The 26,217-nt window shown below is 48.0% G+C and overlaps 2 protein-coding genes across 2 annotated transcripts in view; both read right to left on the bottom strand.

Annotated features, from left to right (window-relative positions):
• The window catches only part of LOC125947057 (translation initiation factor IF-2-like), a 550,732-nt gene that overhangs the window by 85,911 nt on the left and 438,604 nt on the right, over positions 1 to 26,217 (bottom strand). The window lies entirely within an intron of this gene.
• LOC125947250 (uncharacterized) lies at positions 13,798 to 24,846 on the bottom strand. The gene is made up of 3 exons (XM_049671665.1): positions 24,376 to 24,846; positions 23,793 to 24,267; positions 13,798 to 13,835 (listed from the first exon to the last, which is right to left on the bottom strand). Exons 1-3 carry the CDS (start codon positions 24,844 to 24,846, stop codon positions 13,798 to 13,800), a joined length of 984 nt encoding a protein of 327 aa, XP_049527622.1.

The following is a 26,217-nucleotide window of genomic DNA, read 5'->3' on the forward strand; positions in this document are numbered from 1 at the left end:
TCAGTGAAGGCAGAAATTTCATGGAGGAAGGCGACAGCTGTGCCTTGCGGTAAGTGCTGATATTCGTTGCTGAAGTTTGTCAGCAGGACTAATGAGCGTCTGTGCTGAAGCTGAACGAGGCTCCGTGCAATGCAGATGTTCCGTTCAAGCATTAACGGAATGTTTGCCTCAGCGATCTGCCTCGCCTGTAGAAAGTCAATGCCGAGTATCAAGTTCCTCGAGCAGCTGGGCAGAATAATGAAGACCTCGACGTAGGTAAATCCACGAATATTTACCCGAGCGGTGCATCTGCCCACGGGAATTAATAGATGCCCTCCAGCAGTACGGACATGTGACCCAGTCCACTGCGTAAGAACTTTCTTTAACTTTGACGCAAGCTCTCTGCTCATAATCGAGCTGTCCGCACCAATGTCAATTAAAGCGGTAACTTCTTCGTCGTCTATGGTAACCAGTATGTCTGACGTTACCACTTGCCTTTGGGCACTGGAGTGTGACTGAACGTCGGTGCTTCGTCGTCGTTGTCGTCGTGATGGAGGATATTCGATGCGCTCGGCGTCAGCGGCCTCACCTCCGGAGGTCGCTGGACTCAGTTTTCTGGGTTTGCAGGGCTGGGTGAACGACGCCTACGAGCGTCTCGATGAAATGAGGGACTTGGCGATCGGTATCGAGCAGGTGATGCAGAACGGGGCTCGTGCCTTCGTTGCTCGAATGAACTGGCGCGACTCGCGATGAAGTTCTCTATCTCCATCGGGCGCTGACCAGGTCGTGGACGAGGTGCACCTGGAGGGAACCCGCGGAGGCCCACGCGTCGATAGGGGCACATCCTATAGATGTGGCCATCCTCTTCGCAATGAAAACATAGGGGCCTCAGGTGAGGATCCCGCCAAACGTCGCTTTTTCTGGGCCTCGACTTCTCGATCGACGGTGGACTGCGACGCCTGAGCACTACTTCTATCTGTTCGGAGGGGCGCATGACGTTTGAGGGGCCGTACAGCGACGGTCATTGTACGGCGTCCGCATAAGTCATTCGGACTGGCTCCCGCTGTTGTGGTACCTCGTAGCGTTCAGGAGCTTGGACGGCTTGCCTAATCTCGTCGCGCACTATCTCCGCCACCGAAATTCGTGCTGTCGGCGCGTCGGTTACCTGCATTTTGCAGAGCTCTTCTCTTACCACAGCCCTGATCAATTCGCGTAAGTCCTCGAGGTGGTTTTCCGAGGTCATGATAGAGGGGCTGTGTGAAAGTTCCATGACGTTGTGGTTGTATTGTCTGGCACGCTGTTGAAGGGCCCTTTCCATTGCTGTCGCTTCAGCAATGAAGTCTGCAAGTGTTGTGGGCGGATTCCGAATAAGTCCAGCAAAGATCTCTTGCTTCACACCTCGCATCAAATGCCGCACCTTCTTGTCTTCGGCCATTGAGGCATCCGCACGTCTGAGCAGACGAGCCATGTCTTCAGTATACGTGGTGACGCTCTCGTTCGGGGCTTGGAATCTTGCTTGTATTGCCAGCTCCGCTCGCTCCTTCCTGTCCATGCTGGAATATGTGGCGACCAGCTGCTGTCGAAATTCGTGCCACAAAGTCAATGTCGTTTCGTGGTTATGGAACCACGTCCTCTCGGAGTCTTGGAGCGCGAAATATACGTTGTGCAACTTGCGGTCTTCGTTCCATCCGTTGCATTCGGCGACCCGCTCGAAATGGTCTAGCCAATCTTCCACGTCTTCAGGAGCATCTCCGTGGAATGCAATCGGCGTCTGTGGCTGGTTGAAGATTATCTGCGCCGGCGAAACAGCCGCTGCAGCAGGAGGCTGTGGGCTCAGGTTCATCGTCCGGATACGATCGGGCAACAGACCGTGCTCAGGTTGGAGCCCTTGAAGACGGCGGCTGGTGCGTACATGCACAGGAGTAATCTCTCCCGGACTACTCACTGGGGATGAGTCAGGGTTATGCTGCGTCTCCGGCAATGGTATCATATACCCAGCATCTCCACCAGTAAAAATATGATGAAAAACGATTCCCAAACTTTACAATTAGATATTTTACTGAAAATGAATGGTTTAGTGAATGTAATTAACTTACCCATTAGAGTTACTGAAAATTCATCATATTTAATTGCTATTTTTTTCTCAAATATCACCCCTGAAAAAGTTAAGGCGGGTGTACTTGCCTATGACCTCAGCGACCACTTTCCTAGATTTATTTGCGCCAAAGGGCATGTACGGGAAAAGGTAACGTAGCCAATGCAGCAGATGCAAAAAATAACCCCACGCAGTTTGTCTATATTTCGGGAACAAATCGAAAATGCTTGTTGGGAAGATTTATATAAATTCAACGAAGCAAATGGGGCCTATGAAAAATTGCTTCACATTGTCAAATCGATATATGAATCTAGCTTTCCCTCAGTGCGCGTTAAGCCAAGCGAAAAAATTCGGAAGCCATGGATTAACTCTGAGCTTCGCAGACGAATCACGCATAAAAATATTCTCTATGGCAAATTTATTTCAACTAAACATATCGAATTATTCCGCCAATTCAAAGTGTACCGTAATCGCCTAGATAAAGATATAAAAAGAAGCTAGACGAGAATATTTTGGAAATTTCTTTGCAACTGCTGCTGGATGCTCTGAGATTATGTGGAAAAGGCTCAACCCTGTATTAAGGCATCATCCGCCTATCAGTAAAGTTCTTAAATTAGATATTAATGGCACATAATTATCTGGGAAGCGGCTTGAAGATACATTTATACATATTTCGCAAGTGCAGGTAATACGCCTATGCTACCAAATGATCTTGGTAATATTCCGGTTAATAGCAACACTATTTTCCTTAAACCTGTGGATGAAAATGAAATAAGCCACATAATTCAAATCTAAACAACAGCAGTGCGAAAGATATGGACGGGTTACAGACAAAACCTTTAAAATACGTTGTTGATATTCTGGTTCCATGCATTGCATATATTTTCAACCTTTGTCTCAATCAGGCTATATTTCCCAGTAAAATGCAAGAAGCTCGCATTAGCGTCCTATATAAAAAAGGTGACAAAAATGACATGAGCGACTATCGTCCAATATCTATCCTCCCTATGTTCTTGAAGGTACTTGAAAAAGTAATTTTAAATCGGTTTATGGATTTTGAGCAAAAACGTAAACTTCTAAATGAATGATAATTTGGCTTTCGCAAAGGTCTCAGCATGGAGTGTGCCTTACTTTCTCAGAAAGAGTTAATTTCAAGGGCAATTGGTGAGGGACAGCTGGTTATGGGGTTGTTTGTAGATCTTACAAAAGCATTTGATTGTGTCAATCTTTGACTAATTATTAGGAAACTCCTACGTTATGGCTACCGCGGGAAGGCTACATCCCTCATCACATGTTATATAGAACACCGCAAGCAAAGGGTCGGTATTAATGATGAACTCTCTGGTCCCCTGCCCGTTTCTTGGGGCGTGCCACAAGGCAATACTTTGGGACCTTTCCTCTTTAATTTATATATTAATGATATCATTAGTATCAGTATCAAGGCAAACTGTATAATTTACGCCGATGATACTAGCATATTCCTGATAAGAAAGTCGGCGGATGAATTAGTTGAGGAAGCAAATTTAATCCTTCAAAGATTACATGAATGGACACGTAAGAATAGTCTTAAAATAAACACAAACAAAACAAAAGCAATAGTTTTCCGGAGCAAAAAGAAAAAAGTAATAATTTATACGCCTATATTGCTAAATTTAACGCCTATCGATATTGTTCCATGCTTTAAAACTTTAGGTGTTATTTTCCAAGAAAACTTATCATGGGATATGCATGTAAATTCCTTGGCGACAAAATTATCTCAAACAATCGGGCTTGTTTACCGTAATCGTCATATACTGCCAACAAAAATAATTATGCTAATTTTCAACACACTGTTTCTTTCTAGTCTAAACTACTGTCACTTAGTTTGGGCTAATACCACACACGGAAATTTGGAAAAACTTTATGCACTGCAAAAAAATTCTTACGAGTCGTAGAAATCGTTCCAAAATATGTTCATACACGTGATTTTTTCATAAATCGAAAGCTCGAGAGACAAATGAACCGCACTTTTTATTTTTATTTATTTACCAGAGTACCCACAGCGCCTTCAATAGGCATTACAGTGGGGAGGATTACATAACAAACGAAAAGAAACATAATACAGGTAACATAGGATAAAACACCACATCATGTTCATTACTATACTATTGCATCGTGAAGTGTCTGTACAAACATGTCAGTTGAAGTTATGTTCACAAATATCACGTGGTAACCGATTCCAGACTTGTCGGCAGAGGCAGTAACAAGAACGGCCGGTTTTAAAATACCGCGCGCTAGTCACTGCTTCTTCTTCTTCTTGCTATGTTTTTCTTAAGTGCCGATGTGTCTTATGTCGTCGTCATCGCCGCGCTAGACACGTGGCAATATAATACAATGCCAATTGCCAATATGTACGATTATCGACTCTGTAGAGCATATAAACAAGAAATAAAAAATGGAGTCAGCTTTCTAAGAACACTAGCGGATCTAAAAATCAACGTTACAACATATACGACAAGGACGAGAGAGTTTTGGAAAGTGGAAACTGTTAGAACGACATACGGACAACAAACTCTCCGTAACAACCTGCCAAGGCTACTGAATAAATTGCACAACAAAACCAATGGATTGGAAAATATCTCTTTGAAAGCTCTGTATAGTTATTTCTGCCTGCACTAGATTTTTTTCCCTGGCTTTCGCAATTTTTTTTTCCTTATCGGAACTAACTAGTCCTATTGTATATATTATATTCTCGGTTCTTTCTTCTGTTTAATCTGTATGAGAAATGTTATTGTTACGGCTTGTGTTTTTGATTATATCTTTCTCGCCCTCGTGTTTTTTCGAACAGTTGCGATACCGTTATGCCTACCATTGCTTATTTGTCCTTATTGGTAGGATATGTTTTTTTTTTCTTTTTAATATGCACTGTTGTTAGGACACAATCCTTTTCTTCATTTGCTTTGCATGGCTCGCGATGCTCAATTTTGTGCAAATGGCATTTGCAAACAATGATGTACTGCCTCTGTGTGTGCTAACGTCGCGCAAACGGCAATGCGGGGGCCTGCGGCTTCGTCAAGCTGTCCATGTGGCAGTTTTTTCTGCATGCCCCTCGCGTCATGTACTGATGCGTCATGTACTGATGCAAATAAACATCATTGTCATTGTCAAAAAAATTATAGCGAAGGCTCGATTCGAACACGCGTACGCCTGGTCTGAAAGCGAGCGTCGTAACCACTAAGCCCCTCAAGCATTCTTCCCGAGTGTGCATTCATGGGAACCATATGATTGCCACCCATCAGATCCGAGGCGCCGCCGTGGTTCTCGTTCTCCCGTGCGGCGGCGCCACAGTCCGAGGGCCCAGCTGCCCTAGAAAATAAATTGCGCAGTCCGGCCGTGGTAGTACCAGGTTTTACGCCACCTGGTGTCCAGCAAACCAGAGAGTAGCACTGACAATTGGGCGAGTTGGTACGGATGCATGGCTTCCTTGTTGCGCCGTTCTGAAGCCATGAAACCAGAGAGTGTCCACCAGAGAGAACCAGAGAGTTGGTTCTTTATTGTATGGTGTCCATGTCATTCACAAAAATAGGGTTTCATGCGCACCACGTGCACAGCCTCAGGCCAGTCCTGACGGCACCTCGAGCAGGATGGGCTGTCAGGAACGACTTCATAGATGACGTCGCTAAGGCGTCGTAAAACTTTGTACGGTCCGAAGTATCGGCGTCGAAGTTTCTCCGCGAGGCCTCGGCGGCGTACTGGAGTCCAAATACAGACTCTTTGGCCGGGCTGGTAGACGACGCTTCGATGGTGTTGATTGTAAGTTTGTAACGTCGGGCATCACGGTCTTGCTGGCTAGTTATCCGAATGCGCGCGAGCTGTCTTCCTTCTTCGGCGCGCTCTGTAAAATCAGCGGCGTCAGTCTCGGAATCGCTGAGTCATGAGGCAGCATAGCATCCAGCATTGTAGTTATATCTCGACAGTGGAGGAGACTGAATGGAGTCATTCTCGTTTCTTGCTCAGCAGTATTATAAGCAAACGTTACGTAGGGCAATATTGTGTCCCAGTTCTTGTGTTCCACATCGACATACATGCACAGCATATCTGCGAGAGTCTTGTTGAGGCGCTCGCTCCGTAAGCCCATTGCTTTGCGGGTGATAGGCTGTCGTCCTCCTGTGCGCCGTGCCACGGAGCGTGAGTACAGTTCGCAAAAGTGCAGCCGTGAACGCGGTTCCCTGTCGGTTACGATGACCGCTGGAGCACCATGCCTCAGGGACGTCGTTTTCGATTAATTGTGCGGCCTCGGCTGCTGTGCTCCACGTAAGTGCCTTGGTTTCCGCATAGCGCGTGAGGCAATCTGTCGCAACTATGATCCACTATTTCCGGTAGCAGCTATTGGGAATGGGCCCAAAAGGTCCATCCCAATTTGGGCAAACGGCATTTGTGGCACTGGAACGGGTTGTAATAGTCCAGCAGGTTTCGCAGAGGGCACTTTTCGTCGCTGGCATTCAAGGCACGTTCGAACGTAGTGCTTCACGAACGTATAATGATCCTTCATGTTCATCAACCAACAGAGAGAATGATGGTCACTTATGACTTGAAATGGGTTGCCGTATACGTACTGGCGGAACTTGGTAACAGCCCACACTACAGCCAAGCATTTCTTCTCTGTGGTGGAGAAGTTCGACTCTGCACGCAGGGGCTCCGAAACTGGGGGGGGGGGGGGGGCGCAGTGGGGGCAGTCCCCCTCACAGGTTCTAAACAAGTGGGAGCATGCCCCCACACTCAAAGCTGTTCTGATCGCCCCCCCTCCCCCGGCTTCGCCGTCCCACCACCCAATACCAGGAATTAGGGACATTTCGTACAGTTTTCTTTTTTTTCGCCACCACGTGGCGTATCGACCTTAAAGAATTCGAAATTCCCGCTATGACGTATGCTATGACGCATAACTAAAGAAAGCGCAATAAAAAGAAACACACCCTGAAGCTGTGGCTTCACCTCGGTGCTTGGAAACGAGCGCGCTTGTGTATCAGCGTTATCTCGAAGACGGCCAGCTACTTGCTCTACTGACAATGAATCGACGGTTTTGCTAGACACCTCGCTAGAAAGCTCGTCCGCATTCTGGAGAGATGTCTGGTCGAGGTAACGGCTCCCGTGAAGCTTCCGTTGAATATAGATTTTTTCCTTGAGCATACTTTATTTGTGCACCACTGTGGCCACGGTCTTGCGTACACGTCAGGGTTCTGTCATAGAGAAAGGAATTCAATTTCTTTCTCTATGGTTCTGTTTCATGGGTTTCCTATAAAACTGGCGTGATCCATTGCTTAAGAGGAAGCTTTAGCTCGCGCCTATCTTCGATGCCGGATTATCAAATACATGTAAAATGCAGGAATGCTTTTATGAGGAAACCGCTGAACCGATTTCAATGAAATGTGTTGCATTTAAGAGGGAAAGTTAAATTGCAGAGACTGCAGCAAATAGAATTTTCGTTTATATGGTGTAATGTTTTCGAAGAATTGCAGGATGTTCGTAAATTTGAAAAAAAAAATACAAGCATGATGTTTACAATTCCGCAACTCAGCCATTAAAAACAAATATGGCATTTCTATAAACTGCACCCGTTGGAGCATCAAAAGCGAACAATTTTTTTTTGCTTTACCTTAAAACTTACGTGAATTTGTTATAATGTTTGGAAGGGTTTTGCAAATGCAACATTCACAACATAGTGGTATATTTCAGGATGGTGTATGATATATGATTGCTATCCGCTTTCGATGTATTATTAGGTGCAGTTTACAGAATTCCGATATCATTTTCAGCTGCTGAGCTACATAGCTCTATACGCCAAGTCTTCTTTTTCAAAATTTGGCAATTCTTTAAAATTTGACGTAAGAAAAGTAGACCGACTATAATAAAATATCCCTTTCTGCAATCACTACACTTTAACTTTTTTTTCTAAATTCAACATAACTAATCAAATTTGGTGCATTGGTTGCTCTGAGAAACTATTTCCGATTTCCAATGTATTTCGATAGGAGCCCCCAAGCTCAATGTTCCCCTAAGTTCGAGCTTGAATAATATACTTGTTGGCAAGATACGTTTGTAAACGTGTGATCGTGGCCTAATGAGCTAGAGCACTGGCGTACTGAGCTCAACGGCAGAGGATATGTTGGCAAAGCGTCTTGGGAAGGAATAGGAGAAAAGAAAGGGAGAAGGCTGGTATGTTATTCAGAAGCGTGTCTGGTTGGCTAAAAATTACTAAATGCGTTGGTCGGCATACCACCTTCCGTTCCATCAGCATAATTTCTATTTCATTCCGCTAGTATTGTGCTATTATTGTCAATCAATCGAGATTAGAAAACCGGTGTCATGGCATTGTATTCCGTCGCAATTATTTATCGCCATCACTTCAGAATCATCTCATCGTCGTCATGCCGTCGTCCTTATATGCCTTCGTCGTTCTATCGACATCATTCCTACCTCGTAATTCCATCGTCGTCACTGCATGCACCGTCGGCCTGCGGTCCTTGTTCTACCATCGTGAGGTAACATTGGCGAGCGATGGTCATAACAGAGCGGGTCAATCAGGGAGACAATGTATGACCGCATATAGCCGAATCACTTGAAACATCAGGAGAAACACTACGGATTCTAAATAAAGGTGTCTTAGCTAACACAATGTGTCGCTTCTTGTTCGCTAGATTGTGTGAATGTTAATCGCATTAACTTCGATAGTCATCTTAACATCGGTTCTGCAGGAATTCCTTCGTCTTCGCGACACTAACGAACTCTTGTCCACATTGTTTCCAGCCTATTAACACCTCGAATTCCTAGAGGTGATCGTGCTCAGGCATGTGACGGACGACCCGAAGTTTGATGGAGGTAGCGGTATGATTTCGACAGCGGCGCCACCTATCGACCAGGAGAAACACATTTGGGTGGGTGGGAATAGCGGCGAAAGGCACACTTCGACAGTTGCTAGACATCACAGATTTGAATCAACCTGACAAAGAGTTAGAAATATATATGCATTGCAGTCGCGCTAAAGAAATTGAAGACTATTGGATTGATGCGAGACTCGCTGCAAAAATATTCATTAGACTGTCTCAGGTATCCGAGCTATCCTTAACGGGAATCAATGAGATGAGTTTCGATAGAGCTCGTTACATTTTTCAAGAGTGGAAGACGTGCCTAGAGGCAGAGTCGACTGCAATATTTTGTTGCTGCACAAAAGTATCTAGATTTTCGGCGTGATCATTTTAACGGAAAACAAAAATTAAATAAGTTTTCAAGAAGTACTTAGAGTATATTGATAAAATTGTAGAAAAATAAATTCTGAAAAGTTAATTTGCAACTTTTTTGTGTCCTAAGGCACAGGGCAACTTACTACTGGTTTCCATTAATTTTCTTTGTTATATTTTCAAGCGAGTTGAATATTCTGCCGTAGGTTAATTCACAATTATCCCAACTAATTAAACTGAGACTTTCAAGTGTATATTGTTCTTAGGCAAATGCTTTAAGTCTACGCGGATGTTGCAAAATTTCTCAACGTTCGGGAGGGGAACGTGAAAAACAAAATAGAAATGCAGAGCACTTTATTGCCTCAGTAAATTTTTATTTTGAATGCTATTTCCACTTGTTAAGTGGCTCGACCCTCGTGTTCGCAGCTTTGTATGTGTTTTTGTAGCACTAGGTGCGTTGTCTGTGAATTTACGTGAATAAGCAGGCAGATCATACTTTAATCTGGCGGAGAAAAAAAAAACAAGGAAAGCCTGCGTTGTAGATGCACTGTACTGAAACACAATTAGACAGAGTCTAAATTTGCATATATTTCTAAACAAGGATGCCTAAATTGTCGATTGAAATATTGACATCATTATAATGAAGCCGAATAAAGCAATAAGAATGGCATGTTCCGCGTCAAAGTATGATAAGCGTTAGCCTTGTGGGTCAACAATTTCTGTTTAATGAAAAAAAATCAGCTTCTAGTGGCCGTGTATTATCGTATTTCTGAAAGCCAGTAACCAGCGTATCTAAATTTACATTCGCGCCAAAATTATTGTCTCCAGTTCTATCACTGTAGGTACATCCGAATGACTATATGAGATTCAAAAGTGAGATTAAATGGCAGGCGGCGGCGTGTATGGTAGTGTTCACCTATGCCTTCGCTATAGTATGTTGCCGCACACTTTAAAGCACGAGCATGGTGATCAACCGATGTGCTTTTCTACAACTTCATCCCTAAATGTAAGCCGGGGTTATGCCACTCCCGGTGGTTGTTGCCAGCCTCATCCATCCCTATTTTCCTAACTGTCCATTGTATGGTTTGTTTTCATACCAAATATTCACATAATAATCTGTGGGTGTTCGGCTAGTAATGAAATGTTTATTTCTCTCACAGTTAAATTATAAAGTAACCAGAAAGAAGGGATGCAGGGCAAAAACCTGCTATGATGCAGCTTGAAGACCGCCCGGCGGCCGTTGATCACATGACAGTATCTTCACAATAATCGAGAACGCGAGCTAGCTTCGTAAAGGAAAAAGGGCTAATGAGTCGAACAGAACCGGGCCGGCCAAAGAATGGTACTTTCGGGCTCGGGCCAGGCCCGGACCTGAAAAACCGGCCCGTGCAGTGCTCTATTTCAGATAGTCTGATCAGCAGATTCCCATACTGTCACGTAGTAGTGACGCTGAAGTAAACAGTCGTAAAACTGTGTATGACGAAACTGATTCTTTATTGGGCGAACATGTACCCACAAAAGCAAGCTACACTCGAAGCACAACAAAAGGGGTGAACACAGTCGGTGATCGTCGAAATCTGATCAGCGGCGAAACGCGTCGGCTTTTATACATGAGTCATCGAAGGCCCCAGAATAATCCCTGGTACCCGCATCTCTTCCAGAAAGATCTAGATAATTCGCGTCGCTCATACAATTAGATTACATGAGCGTCAGTGACAAAAGACAACGGATAGAAGCATCGATAACGTTCGAGAAACTTCCCATACCTGCAGGCGCGTCCTGTGCCTAGCGATAACATTTAACATATTTAGCCGGTGAAAAGCGGTCACCGGTGAAAGATAAACATATTGTATATACGTGTCAATACCCTCCCCTTAAAAAGCATCGTCCCGATGCTAAAAGCAAGCGAAAACAAAACTACGCGTACAGAGAAAAACAACAACAACAACAAACAATAACAAAGTAACAAAGTACCGAAGTTCGTCAGCGGGCGTAGAAAGGGCTAAGACGCACCACGTGGATGACTTCACGTCGTGCCCGGCGCCGCTGTGATTGCGAAATGCCGTCTGGCACGACCTCATAGTCCAGTGTGCCAATACGTCGGATGATCTTATATGGTCCGAAATAGCGACGTAACAGTTGCTCACTAAGTCCTCGTCGGCGTATCGGAGTCCAGACCCAAACACGGTCGCCGGGCTGGTACTCGACGTAGCGTCGTCGAAGATTGTAGTGTCGGCTGTCGGTCCTCTGCTGGTTCTTGATGCGCAGGCGGGCGAGCTGTCGGCCTTCTTCGGCACGCTGCAAATAGCTGGCAACGTCGAAATTTTCTTCGTCGGTGACGTCCGGTAGCATGGCATCAAGCGTCGTTGTTGCCGGGTTCCTTCCGTAGACCAAGTTGAACGGCGCCACGTGCGTCGTTTCTTGCACAGCCGTGTTGTATGCGAAGGTCACGTGCGGAAGGATGGCATCCCACGTCTTGTGTTCGACGTCGACGTACATTGCCAGCATGTCGGCGATGGTCTTATTTAGGCGCTCGGTGAGGCCATTCGTCTGCGGGTGGTAGGCGGTGGTTCGGCGATGGCTTGTGTGGCTGTATCGCAGGATGGCTTGAGTTAGTTCTGCCGTAAAGGCTGTAGCTCTGTCGGTGATGAGGACTTCTACGGCGCCGTGACGCAGGAGGGTGTTCTCGACGAAAAATCGGGCTACCTCGGTGGCACTGCCTTTGGGCAAGGCTTTTGTTTCGGCGTAGCGGGTGAGGTAGTCCGTAACTACGACGATCCATTTATTCCCGGACGTCGACGTCGGGAAAGGCCCCAGTATGACCATCCCGATCATGTGGAACAGTCAGCGAGGTGGCTCGATCGGCTGTAGAAGTCCGGCTGGCCTTGTCGGCGGTGTTTTGCGCCGCTGACAGTCTCGGCATGTCCTTACGTAATGGGCGACGTCGGCAGAGAGGCTAGGCCAGTAGTATTTTTCTTGGATCCTCGCGAGCGTGCGGGAAAAGCTGAGGTGTCCAGCCGTTGGGTCATCATGGAGAGCTTGCAGAACCTCTGGACGCAATGCTCGGAGTCCGACGTCAAACTGCGGGTCGCGCTCTAGCCTACGCCACCGGTGCGTCTCGTAACAGGTAGCTGGCCTACGCTACCGGGGCATCACGCGGAGAATAAGCGGGCCCACGCCGTCGTCCGGGCAGAGTTGACGAGGAGAGTTGCTTCTTTCGTGAAGAGTACGAGGTCGAGAGGTAGGTAAACTGAACAGGCGGTTTATTTACATGGAAGAGGCAAACTTATTTAGAGAACAAGAGAATCTTCCTCGCACTGGCCGGAGTACGGAGCGCGGCACATCGTAATATGTCAGCGCTACTGAATCCCAACACACCCCATCGTTCTGGGAGAGCACCCTCTGTATGTCACAGTAGACATTCCTTGGTCCCGGCGTCATCCATCAACCGCGTAGCCGTCAAACCTGTCTCGCCTTGGTGACGCCGCTGGTCTGTCCGATGCGACGTATTGTGGGCCTCACCAAGCTGATTCGTCTCAGGAAATCAGAAGTTGCTTGAAGGCCACTTGCCCCGCTGGCCGATTGCAAGCATCTGCTCTGGATGACCGAGCAGATACTTCAAACACTTAAGGCCAAAGAACACTGGCATGACAAATGGCGACATAACAAAATAATCTGTACTACTTACAGCAATTCAAAGTACAGCGGAATAAATCTGTCGCTATGATTCGATCGCGCAAAAGGGCGTACTATACTAATCTAATTACACAGACCACTGGTAAGACGAGTAAGCTGTGGGAAATTCTAAAAGAAATCATAGGAAAACAGCGTAAGCTAACTGTGCTTCCCGAAACCATTAATGAAAACGTTGTAGAGAACTTCAACACATATTTCGCATGTATCGGTCCATCCCTGGCTGCAAAGTTCAGTGATGCAGAAGAAATATCTATCTCACAGAATCCCCTACTTAACACTTTCGTTATGTATACCATTGAACTTGAAGACGTGATGGAAACAGTCAGTAAGATGTCAACCTCTAAGGCCTCCGGACTAGATGGTATTCCTATTCGAATGATTAAACAGAATATAGATGTATTAGGACCACTTTTATGCCACTTGTTTAATCACTCCGTGAACTGCTCTAAATATCCGTCTCAGCTGAAGGTTGCTAAGGTTGTACCTATCTTCAAAGATGGAGACCGCAATGACCCTTGCAATTACAGGCCAATATCCGTGATCAGTACCATCAATACTATATTTGAAAAAATTCTAACCCGTTCGTTCCACAAGTTTATCGATAAGTACCAGGTGATGTGCCCACAGCAACATGGCTTTCGTCCGAATCACTCAACTTCGTCAGCAGTGTTAGCGTTAACTCAAATAATTAACGTAGCTTTGAAAAATAATATACTTGTGTGTGTCATATTGCTGGACCTAAAAAAAGCCTTCGATACAGTTGATCACAACATACTTCTGCATCAACTAAAGCATTATGGTTTTTGCGGTGGCTCATTGCACCTTCTTACTAGCTTCATGACCGAATGCAGCTGGTCAGAATGAAAAATGTTACATCATCACCTAAGAATATGCGCACTGGAGTCCCTCAAGGATCCGTCCTAGGGCCACTTTTATTTTCGCTATATATTAACGACTTCCCACTTATATTAAGTACAAGTGAAGTCCTTATGTACGCCGATGACACCTGTATTGTAGTAACAGCCGATAACATTTGTGATCTCGAAACTAAAGCAAACGAAGAGTTGAAAAAAGCAAGTGAATGGTTTTTAATGAACAAACTTACGATTAACATTAAAAAGACTAAATATGTGGGATTTATATATGTCGATAAAATGCATGAGTTGATAAAAACCTACATACCTACCATCACTGTAACCGAAAAGCACTCATCACCTTGGTTCAATACGGCACTAAATCGCCTCAAGAATAAAAAGAAAAGGCTTTATCGCGCTGCTAGGCATTCTAACTCTGAGTGCGCATGGCAGAAATACTACACCGCTGAAAAAACGTACCTATCCCTTGCTAGTCAATCAAAGCGCTCCTTTTTTTCGACTACCTTACCTAACATTCTGCGAAATAACTCTACGCAATTCTGGAATATTATAAATCCAAAGCGTTCGCAACCTCTTGCACTGTGCGACGAAAAAAGTAAGCCTATTCCAGATCACAAAATCGCCGAAGCGCTAAATCATGCATTCTCTTCCGTGTTTACGAATGAACCCAAAAGTGAACTTCCCGAATTCCCATATTTCAGTCACCATACCATGCCCGCAATCACCTTCAGTTCTGGTGGAATCAGGAAATGTATTGATTCCTTGAAGCTGTCATCTTCCCCCGGCATCGATGGTATTAATTTCAAAGTCTTAAAAATACTAAATATGTTACAAGCGAGATCTTATGTCATATTTTTCAGCAATCGTTATCATCAGGAGTGGTGCCGGACGACTGGAAAGTGGGTAAGGTTATACCAGTCCCAAAGAAAGGTCCTCCATCATCATGTAGTAGTTACCGCCTAATTTCTCTAACCAGTGTCTGTTCAAAATTAATGGAACATGTACTTCACTCCCACATTGCTACATTCCTAACGTCTGTCAATTTCTTCCACCCTAACCAGCATGGCTTCCGTAAAGGTTTATCTTGTGATAGCCAATTAGCACTCTGCATAAATGACATAAGCACTAACCTTGATCAAAACATCCCAGTTGATGCCCTCTTTTTAGATTTCGAAAAGGCATTTGACAAAGTTCCGCACCAACGGCTTCTCCTAAAACTTTCTCGCTTGCACCTTAATCCTCTTGTTTTAGACTGGATACGAAATTTCTTGACTAACAGACAACAGTTTGTGTATGCTAAGAACCATTCCTCCTCTAAAAGCCCTGTTCCTTCCGGTGTGCCCCAAGGCAGTTCTCGGGCCCCTCCTCTTCCTTATATATATATCATCATCATCATCATCATCATCATCATCATCAGCCTATATTTATGTCCACTGCAGGACGAAGGCCTCTCCCTGCGATCTCCAATTACCCCTGTCTTGCGCTAGCGTATTCCAACTTGCGCCTGCGAATTTCCTAACCTCATCATCCCACCTGACTTTCTGCCGTCCTCGACTGCGCTTCCCTTCTCTTGGTATCCATTCTGTAACCCTAATGGTCCACCGGTTATCCATCCTACGTATTACATGGCCTGCCCAGCTCCATTTCTTCCGCTTAATGTCAACTAGAATATCGTCTACCCCCGTTTGTTCTCTGATCCACACCGCTCTCTTCCTGTCTCTTAACGTTACTCCTAAGATTTTTCGTTCCATTGCTCTTTGTGCGGTCCTTAACTTGTTCTCGAGCTTCTTTGTTAACCTCCAAGTTTCTGCCCCGTATGTTAGCACCGGTAGAATGCAATGATTGTACACCTTTCTTTTCAACGACAGTGGTAAGCTCCCAGTCAGGATTTGGCAATGCCTGCCGTATGCACTCCAACCCAATTTTATTCTTCTGTAAATTTCTTTCTCATGATCAGGGTCCCCTGTGAGTAATTGACCTAGATAAACATATTCCTTTACAGATATATATATATATATATATTGTAGAGAAGAAGACTGACGCCCTGTGTGACTGGCGCGCCCTGTGGAAGCACTATCATCATCGGCCCGCCGACGAAGATGGGCTCGCGCTCTCGGTGTCCGACGCTCAACTGAGACGGTCGCGTTTCTGAGTCGTCAATAAACCCCATTACATATTTGGTGGAGGTGCTGGGTACTACTTCCCCAACCCTGGAACTACGCAATCGGACGCTGCCGGCCATCATGCCTGACGACGCCAGCCAAACAACACCTCCGGCACCGCCAACATTGATTTGCCCTGGCTCCGTGCGTCAACGCGATCCTCCCATCTTCAGCGGCTCCGACGAATACGACGTCGAAGATTGGCTCTCGATCTACGAGCGGGTGAGTGCCCCCAATAAATGGGACGATGCTACGAAGCTCAGCTACGCCAACTTCTATCTCACGGGTGTCGCTAGCGTGTGGTACCACAACCACGAATCCGACCTTCGCACCTGGTCAGATTTCAAGGCGCGCATCACGCAAGTGTTTGGTCGCCCTGCGGTGCGGAAGCTCCGTGCCGAAGAGCGCTTGCGCAGCCGTTCTCAGCAACCTGGTGAGAACTTCAAGTACATAGAAGATGTTGTAGACCTTTGTAAGCGCGTCGATCCATCGATGACTGAGTCTGACAAGATCCGTCACGTGATGAAGGGAATCGAAGACGACGCATTCCAAATGCTCCTCTCGAAAAGCCCGCGGACCGTGGTCGAGGTCACTGAACTTTGTCAGAGTTACGACTAACTCAGGCGGCACTGTCTGCTCACTCGACGTTCTTCTGTTCCCGATGCTTCCCTTGCAAGTTTAGCCGCTGTCACTAACAACGACTATCTGCTCGGCGAAATCAAGGAATTTATACGCTCCGAAGTCGCCCGCCAGCTATCCCTATATACTCACCGCCGTCCCCGGACCTACGCCGTCCTTGGCTCCTCCGTTGCGTCAAATGCTCCAAGAACAAGTGTCCGAAGCCATACAGTCTCCTCGTGCAGCGCCACCATTGTCTGTACCTCTCAGCTACGCCGAGGTTACAGCACGGCCATCCCCATCGACTTTTTCAGCGCCACCGTTTGCTGCACCGCCACGTCCAATCCCTCCAGTGTACACCACCAGATCACCAGCTAGCACGGGACCCTGGCGTACGCCCGACAATCGCCCCGTGGGCTTCTTCTGTGGTATCCCTGGTCACGTGGCACGGCTCTGTCGCCGTCGCTTATGGCTTCAAGGTCATGACCAACCTGTCTCCTCCTACGTTTTGCCAGCTTCGTCCTTCTCGCCACCACGTGATTCGCACTTGCCGTCCACGCGCAACGTCATTCCTTCTGCCCGTGATCGTCGCTCGCCATCCCCTCGTCGCCGCTCACTTTCCCTTATGCGGCGGCGTCCGGCCCCATCGGAGCAGGAAAACTAGCTACCGCAGTTCAAGAGGCGAGAACTGCGTTCCAGTCGAACCACACAAGGCCTCGCTCTCTTCCGACGAACGTAATCGAAGTATCTGTTGAAGGAGTCGTCACACTGGCATTAGTCGACACAGGCGCCGCCGTTTCAGTAGTTACGGAAGAACTTTGCCGCAAGCTTCGAAAAGTAATGACGCCCTTATCTGCGCTGTCACTCCGGACTGGAAGTTCCCAGTGCATTACCCCTGTTGCCGCATGTACTGCCCGCATCGTCATTCAAGGATACACGTATACAGTCGAGTTCGTCGTCCTCTCATCCTGTTCATACGACGTCATCTTGGAGTGGGACTTCCTTTCCGATCATCAGGCCATCATTAATTTTTCTCGCGCCGAAATTGAATTTTCTCCGCTTCCCGACACCCGCTCACATGAACTTGACGATCTCGGCGACAAACTGGTCGTTACAGAAGACACTACGATCCCTCCGCACTCTTCGGTGATTGCGCATGCCTGCTCTACTTTCGCCACTGACACGTATACTGCCCTGTTTGCCCCATCGGACATTTTTGTTCGCCGACAATGTTCCCTTCCCTTCGCTGTCCTAACTGTCAGTGGTGGCTGCACGAGACTACTCGTTTCCAACGCTAAGGCCACGCCCCTCGTCTTACGTCGTGGCGAGTGCCTTGGACGTCTTCAGTCTGCCGACTCGGTTACCATCTTTGACGCGCCTCTTGACGACACCTGTTCAGACGTGAACTCGTTGACCTATAGCTTGCATTGTTCCCAGCCTAGGCACGACGTCTTCCATAGTTCAGTGGATGCCCTCTTGAGCCCTACGCAGCGTTCGCAGCTTCTCAGCCTTCTACGGAAATACCAATCTACGTTCGACTGTCAACACGCCCCATTAGGCCGCACATCGACTGTACGTCACGAGATCGACACCGGCACCCACGCACCACTGCGCCAGAGGCCTTATCGTGTATCACCCGCGGAGCGCCATGTTATTGAAAACCAAGTAAGCGAAATGCTTAAGCGTGGAGTGGTTCAACCTTCTAATAGTCCCTGGGCGTCGCCTGTAGTCCTGGTTAAGAAAAAAGATGGCTCAATTCGATTTTGCGTTGACTACCGCCGTCTTAATAAGATAACTCGCAAAGACGTCTACCCTTTACCGCGCATCGGCGATGCTCTGGATTGTTTGCAAGGCGCGGAGTATTTTTCTTCGCTTGATTTACGCTCAGGCTATTGGCAAGTGCCTATGGATCCTGCCGATCGCCCGAAGACAGCCTTCGTGACCCCAGATGGCCTATATGAATTTAACGTTATGCCGTTTGGGCTTTGCAATGCCCCTGCTACATTCGAACGAATGATGGACAATCTGCTTCGTGGGCTCAAATGGAAGACATGCTTATGTCACCTTGATGATGTCGTCGTCTTTTCTCCAGATTTTCCCACACATCTGTACCGTCTCGAACAAGTCCTGCAGTGCATCACCGAGGCAGGCCTCCAACTCAACTTGAAGAAATGTCGCTTTGGAGCCCAACAGCTTGCTATACTCGGACACGTCGTATCGAAAGATGGCATACTCCCTGATCCTTCGAAACTTCACGCCGTCGCCGAGTTCCCGAAACCCGCGTCCCTGAAAGAACTTCGGAGCTTTATCGGGCTCTGCTCCTACTTTCGTCGTTTTATCCGGAATTTCGCTTCCATCATTGCTCCGTCGACTCAGCTGCTTCGCGGCGACACGCGACTTTCTACTTGGACCACAGCTTGCGACGATGCGTTTGAAACCATGCGGCGTTTGCTCACTTCGCCTCCCGTACTGCGCCATTTCGACCCCACGGCCCCCACGGAAGTCCACACCGACGCCAGTGGCGTAGGACTTGGTGTCGTGCTTGCACAGCGAAAACGTGGGCATGATGAATACGTAGTAGCCTACGCCAGCCGAACACTAACGAAAGCGGAATCTAACTACTCCGTCACCGAAAAGGAGTGCCTGGCTATCATCTGGGCCCTTGGAAAATTCCGACCCTACCTGTACGGCCGCCCCTTCGACGTCGTTACAGATCACCATGCTCTATGTTGGTTATCGACTTTAAAGGATCCGTCAGGCCGCCTTGCGCGATGGTCTCTACGGTTAAAAGGCTTCGACATACGCGTCATTTACCGGTCTGGCCGTAAACACGCCGACGCGGATGCCCTCTCTCGGTCGCCTACACCAAGTGACATGACTTGCATTACAGCCATCGAATCGGCGTTTTCCTCGCCTGTGCCCGTCAACATGGCTGTGGAGCAACGCAAAGATCCCTGGATTGCGGCACTTATGGATTGCATTTCTCACACTTCAACAACACGCCCTTCACGTGCTATCCACCGCCACGCTTCTCATTTTGAGTTGCCGGATGGTGTTCTCTATCGTCGAAATTACGCTTCCGACGGTCGCAAATGGTTGATCGTCGTTCCCCGCCATCTGCGCGCAGATGTATTTTCCGCTCTCCATTCAGACCCGCAATGCGCCCATGCCGGCCTCTTCAAGACTTACGCCAGGCTTCGCTCCCGCTTTTATTGGCGTGGCATGTATAATTTTGTGCGAAAGTACATTCGCTCGTGCACAGCGTGCCAACGACGCAAGCTTCCTGCTCCTCGTCCTTTTGGTCCTTTACAGCACATTCCTTGTCCGTCACGACCATTTGACCGCGTCGGCATCAATCTCTACGGCCCTCAAGTCCAGCAATCTGGGACATCAACTACTGCGGTGAAGCCGACGCCAGGGCGATGCGGTTGGCGTACCTTTATGGGCAGCATTCTTTAAAAATTGATTGCTGAGCAATGGCTCGTTTTTCGCGATTTGCACTTTAGGCACTCAACCCCGACAACGTTCTCAAGCTATATGTCGAGTGTAGTTTAATTCCGCCGGCTGGATTTTTTTCCTGGGGCACTTTTGTAGACCCATTTAATATGCATGGGGTGATTTTTAAAACGTCATTTCCAGCACAGTAAAAACTAATCCGCTAATTGCACTCTAGTGGCACATACTGTAGGTCTCTCTATATATGTAGGTCTAGTTTGGTTTTATTCCGCTGGCTGAATTTTTTTCCTGGGGCGCTTTTGTTTGGCTACTATGAGGCAAAGCATCTTTACAGGGGCAAAAAATTCATCCACCGTTGAATTGATGGAAAAGAGTTTGTTGACCATGCTAAAAATGGACACGAATGTGCAGCTGTGATGCATATTTGCACCCTGGCGTATAAGGAAAGATGATGGTGTCAGATTCTGCAAGAAGGACCGCGCCAAATGGCTTTATGGAGTGCCATCGAAGCAGTAAGAACGGCTGCGCGTGCTCCTTTTTCTCAAGTTTCCGCGCATGGTAAAGTGTTTGATTTGGTATTTAGAAAGATAAGGTATTTAGAAAGATTTACTATTACGCAAATTTTGGACACAAAAGGACATCGCCAAAGAGAGCACTTGTTACTTGTGTTTACTTGACAGTGCAATGTGCCGACAATGTGAAGGCTGGAGTATTATCAGTGTAAAAAAATTGAAAGGGAAAACTTATGTTCTATAGAACGCGTGACGGAACGAAATAAAGAGGAAAGGAGAGTCCCCGTGTTACAGTAAAAATCAGCAGCTTCGCCTCGTTTAATAAACGATGCCATTTTAGTTTTAAATGCACAAGCATTTCTATGCCTACCAAATGAGAAATGTGCCTGTCCGTCACGTAGGACGAATGCAATGGCTCACAACCACGTAAGGCAGAGGCTACAAGCACTCAGCGAAGTGAAGCGAACCGCGCATACATTCATTGAGGTCACCCATACAATACACAGAACAGCAAATGTTTCAATAAAGAACAAGTTCAAAACAAGCATCCGAACCATGAATAAAACATTGCATGCCCCCCTCAGCAATTGTATACTGGTAGTTTTGCAACAGCTTAGCTGGACATCCAGGTTGATAAGGACCGATAAGAGTTTATAAGTGTCGGATCGGGTTCGATAAGGTTGATAACGATCGATAAGGGTTAATAAGGGTTTATGTAGGTCGAATCAAATTTCGTAACATTGATATTGATACCGGGATGCGTGGCGATTAAGAAGCGCCACAATGCTTGTGCATACTTAGGCAACTCCCACAGGAGCTTCTGCGTGATTTATTTTTTCAGTTCGGCAGTATAACTAAACTCATGCGTGCCTGTTAAGCCTGCCTGCCTGCCTGCCTGCCTTAAGTGTACGCAAATCTCGCACGTTATACGTGAAGGTAAGGTTGTGAAGGTTTGAGAAAGTGGAGCTGCTACCGCTGAACTACACCGTGTCAATTGTTGCAGGGTCTGCTGCGAGCCACACGATTGCTCAGCTGCGCAAATAGGTAATCGCTTGACAATATTTCTCGGAGCCCCGCTTTGTCGGGAATATTTCCTGTCGTAAGGTGACTCTTACAATGTCCTCGTAGCGCAACAAAACACTGGTCTGACGGTCGTTCGGACATGACTAACCTGATTCCGGGCTTTTAAATGCAGTCGCACCAAATCGCTTGGAAATAGGAAGAAAACATACAATGCGTTTGTTTCTCCACAAACTCAGTCGTACTGTGGGGAAACAAGCTTCTAGTTTATGGCAGCGGTACTTCCCATACACAAGTTTTTTTCATTATTCTGAAAACAATTATATGTACACTCCGGGCGCATTTATGCGCCGACATCATCCGCGTCGCCTACGCTGTCGCCGCGATGTTCCGTGTGAAGTCCGAGTGCGATAACATCGCGGCCGGATGCCGTATGGCGCCGGTACGAGTGGAAGCGCGCCAGATTCATCTGAAAAGCCTGGTGGCTCAATCTCGAAGGTTATGAAAAACGGTGCACAACAATACCTCAAGCAAGCACGTCTCGCTGTGTATTGTGTGTATTACACGGACAAACAGGTGCACGCAGAACATCAACTCACCACTCTCGCATTGCACTAAATGCTGAAGAAATTAAACATTCACTGTTAAGATCACCGCGTACTATCGTCAGTCAAAGCAAACAGCAGAGAAAGCTTCGCTTACTCTGCTTCCCACACTGAGTCGGATCCACATAATTTTATTGCGATTGCAAGTATATGGACACTCCAGGCACATTTCCGCCGTCGTTGTCGACGTGATTTTCGTATAATGTTCAAGTGCGATAATATCGTGGCCGCGCGCCGTATGGTGTGGGTAAAGTGAAAGCGTGAGAGGGTGAGCAAAGAATGGTTGCTCAGTCTCGCGTGCGCAAGGGAGGAAGGCGAGGAAAAAGTGCTCCGTCTTACATCGCGCACAAGGCCACAGGGAAAGTGGGGGACGTTTTACTCCCGTGGCGGCTACGTATGACGCTGCTGAGCGCGGCCGCGCGGCCCCGATCTAGAAAGCGATCTGCGCTGGGTACAGTCTAGGCGGGCCGATGGCTGGGACCCTATAACGTAAAACTATTCCAATCTGTTTTCCTTCCAATCTCCTGTTGTCCAATTTACATAACCGCCAACGCAAGCATCGGGCGGTGACTCACAGCGTTGTTTGAGAAGGCTATTGAAACGCTCTCCTATTTTATAGGAGGTCACTGTTGTTTGCTTTCAAAAGGAATAGCATTGCCTAACTTAACATATATTTCTTACCTGATTGGCTGACCAAGGGCGATGAGCACGCAGAAGTGTAGGCGGTAAGGTGGGGCCGGGCTAGCGCAGTGAAAGTAGATAACCTGATGAGGAGGGTGTTGCCGGCGTCTGCGTTTGCCCTGCTTCTTACTTAGCTTTCGGTGTCTGCTTGAAAATCACGTCAGCGTGCAACGAAAACGTAAGAATGCAGCTAAAACGAATCTTCAGTGAGTGAGTGAACTTTATTTGGTCCACGATAGGCGCGAGTGAACTCGACGTCCCCTAGCTAGGCCCAGTCGGGGACCATCAGTTCAAACCTGACGGCCCTCTCGCGGGCCCTCTGGACTGCCAGGATTTGGGAGGTCTGATCTTGGGCCTTAATAAGCGTCATCATTTCCTCTTGGATGAAAGGGGGACCGGCAGAGGCGCAGCCCCACAGGACATGCTCGAAGTCCGTATAACCACCACACAGGGGATAGTCCGGGCTTGGGAACCGTTCGGGGTACATTGTGTGCAGTGCCGCAGGGCTCGGTTAAGTGCTTGTTTGTAGAAGTCTGACAGTGACTGCTTGGGCCCTGCACAGTGATGAGTGCGGCAGAGGGAGGAGTCTTCTTGATAGGTAATTGTGTTTGAAGATCTCGTTGTATGAGCAGAGAGGCTCGGGTCGCCCAGGAGAGGACGCATTACCCGGCGCACGGTCAGTCATACCTCGTGCAGCCGAGTGTGCCTCCTCGTTGGGGTTGAGCGAGGCACCCGCCCGAAAGCCAATCATGTTGTTAGTATAGCATTCATTAGACTCGAGGTGGTCAGTGAGGTGGTTAAGCATGACGTGTTCGTCCACCTTCCCGACACATGACGTCAGGGAGATGGGCCTTAGATTGTCGATTCTCGGCGCCTTACCTGGCTTGGGTATGAGTACTGTGTAGGCTGCTTTCCAGCTCTTGGGAATGCGGCCGCTGCGCCAGATTTCATTCATCTTGTCTGTAAGAAACTCGATTGAGTTTTTTTCGAGATGCTTGAGCATTTTGTTGGTGACCCCGTCGGGCCCAGGGGCAGATCTGGCGTTGAGGGATGCGAGAACCTGCTTGACCTCAGCCACGGTGAAATCCTCGTTCATCGATGGCGCGTCGCGCCCTTCGTACTCGGGAAAGTGGGGGGGGGGCAGCGGATCGTCCGTGGCCGCCAGGTACTTGTCTATGAGCTGCTCCATGAACGCCTCATCTGGAGCCGAGTCGGTGGCCAAATGGACAGCTTTCGCCAAAGCTCTGTTCTGGTTGGACTTGGTGTTACCATCGTGTAGTAGGTACCTGAGGAGTCTCCAGCTTTTACCGGTCTTGAGCTGGCCCTCCGCCGAGTCGCACAGCTCATCCCATTGCTGCTTGCATAGCACCTTGCAATGAGCCTACATCGTCTTGTTGATTTCGGAAATTTTCTTCCGTAGTCTTCTGTTATGACGCTGAGTCTTCTATCGTGCGAGTAGTGCCTGCTTGGCTTCCAACAGATGCGCGAGCCTACTGTCCATCCTGTCCACCTCCAGATCGGTTATCACCTCCTTGGCGGCTCTAGCCACATCTTCTTTTATCCCGTCGAACCAAGAGTCTAGGTCCGTATCCGGGGTGAGGGCGCGCTCGGAGCGGTTGGCTCGGAACAAGTCCCCGTCAGTGAACTTAAAGGTCCTCGGGTTGTTACGGGCAACCTTGATGACCGCTTCGATGATGCAATGATCGCTACCGAGGCCCATGGCTGTGTTGGTCCACTTGAAGTTTTCCAGGTTCTTGACAAAGGTAAGATCCGGAGTTGTATCTCGGCACACCGAGTTCCCTCTCCTGGTCGGAAAGTCTTTATCGGTTACCAGCGTAAGATCTTCCTCGGTTGCCGTGTGCCATATGTTTCTGCCTTTCTTCATATTCGTGCGATAGCCCCACGCCTGATGCTGGGCATTGAAATCCATCATGACGACTAGAGGTTGACAGCCGGCAAAATGCACGGCCTTCTTGAGAATACCACCAACCCTGGCTCTGTGAACGCTAGGTCTGCAGTAAACATTGAGTATGAAGATACTGTTTCTTCTTAAGCGCCGCTTGGGGGGGGGGTCTACAAGGAGTTCGGTCATGACGCACTCGACCCCATTGTCCGCGGGACCGAGGTCTCGCTGAATGCACGTGAACATTTTACTAACCAGAGTAGCAACCCCCCTTCCCCCCTCAGTGGGAGCCACCGTTAGGAAACCGGGGAGCTTGATGAGTGATGATGTGATCGTTTCTTGTAAGGCAATTACTTGGGGTTTATCCTTTACACTTTTTAGGTATTGTCGAAGGGTCGCCCGTTTGCTGACGAACCCTGCGCAATTCCACTGCCACATTATGACCTTCGTTCCGTTATCCATGTTTGGGCTTGGATTGCGAAAGTGCCGCCTCCAGGATGGCACCCTCAGTCGGTGGGGCAATGAGGCTGTGCAAGTTTGAGATTTGTGATGTCGATGTGCTTGGCAAAAATCCATGGCTTGTCCCCTCCAGCCGAAGTATTCTCGCGCTGAGGGCGACCAGGTCCAACTGGGGGTGCGCGATCATTTCTTGTACGTGAGATAGACCTGTGTGAATGTTGGAGATGGCGTTCTTGAGCTCCGAAAGGAGTTCTACCATCTCGTCTCCCCTTGAGTCATCCAGGGCGCGACGCTTCACTGCAGCTGTCTTGGGGGGAGGGGGGCGGGCTCCGCCGTGTCCATGGCCGACGAGCATGCGGCGGGCTGAGGAGCCGGCGGTGTGAGCGCTAATTTTCGTATTTCGGCCATCTCGGCGCCTAGCCGACTTATTTGCTGCTTGAACTGAGCGTTTTCTTTCCTAAGTTTATCATTGGCACGCCTAAGTTCTTCGAGATCGTTCGTGAGACGCACGATGCAAGTCTTGGGAGTTGGACGCCTGCGTTTGGTTGCCACGGACTCTATCAGCCCACGTTAGAGAGGACTTGCCTTTACCGCCGGTGGGGGTCTTGGATCGTGTCCTGTTGGAGACAGGACACGATCAGCCTTCAGACCGAACATAGCCTAGCTCCAAGTCCCGGTGCGGGACTTGGAGCATCCTCTGGAGCTGGAGTGCGCTCGAGAAGGTGACGTGGGTTGCGATCTTGAGGCAGAGCGACTTCTGGAGCCCCGTTGACTTGTGGATCGGCCTCTCGAGCGCGAGCGTCGTCGGCCTCTAAGGCTTGGGCTGGATGAGGCTTGCTGATCGGAGGATCGAACGATCGATGGTGTGGGGGCTGCTGTTGCTGTCTGGCACGCTCGAAGCGTCGTCGGCGAACGATGTACGGCGTCTTAAATTTATGCGCA

This window comes from Dermacentor silvarum, chromosome 7 (assembly GCF_013339745.2).
Source record: "Dermacentor silvarum isolate Dsil-2018 chromosome 7, BIME_Dsil_1.4, whole genome shotgun sequence".
NCBI lineage: Eukaryota > Metazoa > Arthropoda > Arachnida > Ixodida > Ixodidae > Dermacentor > Dermacentor silvarum.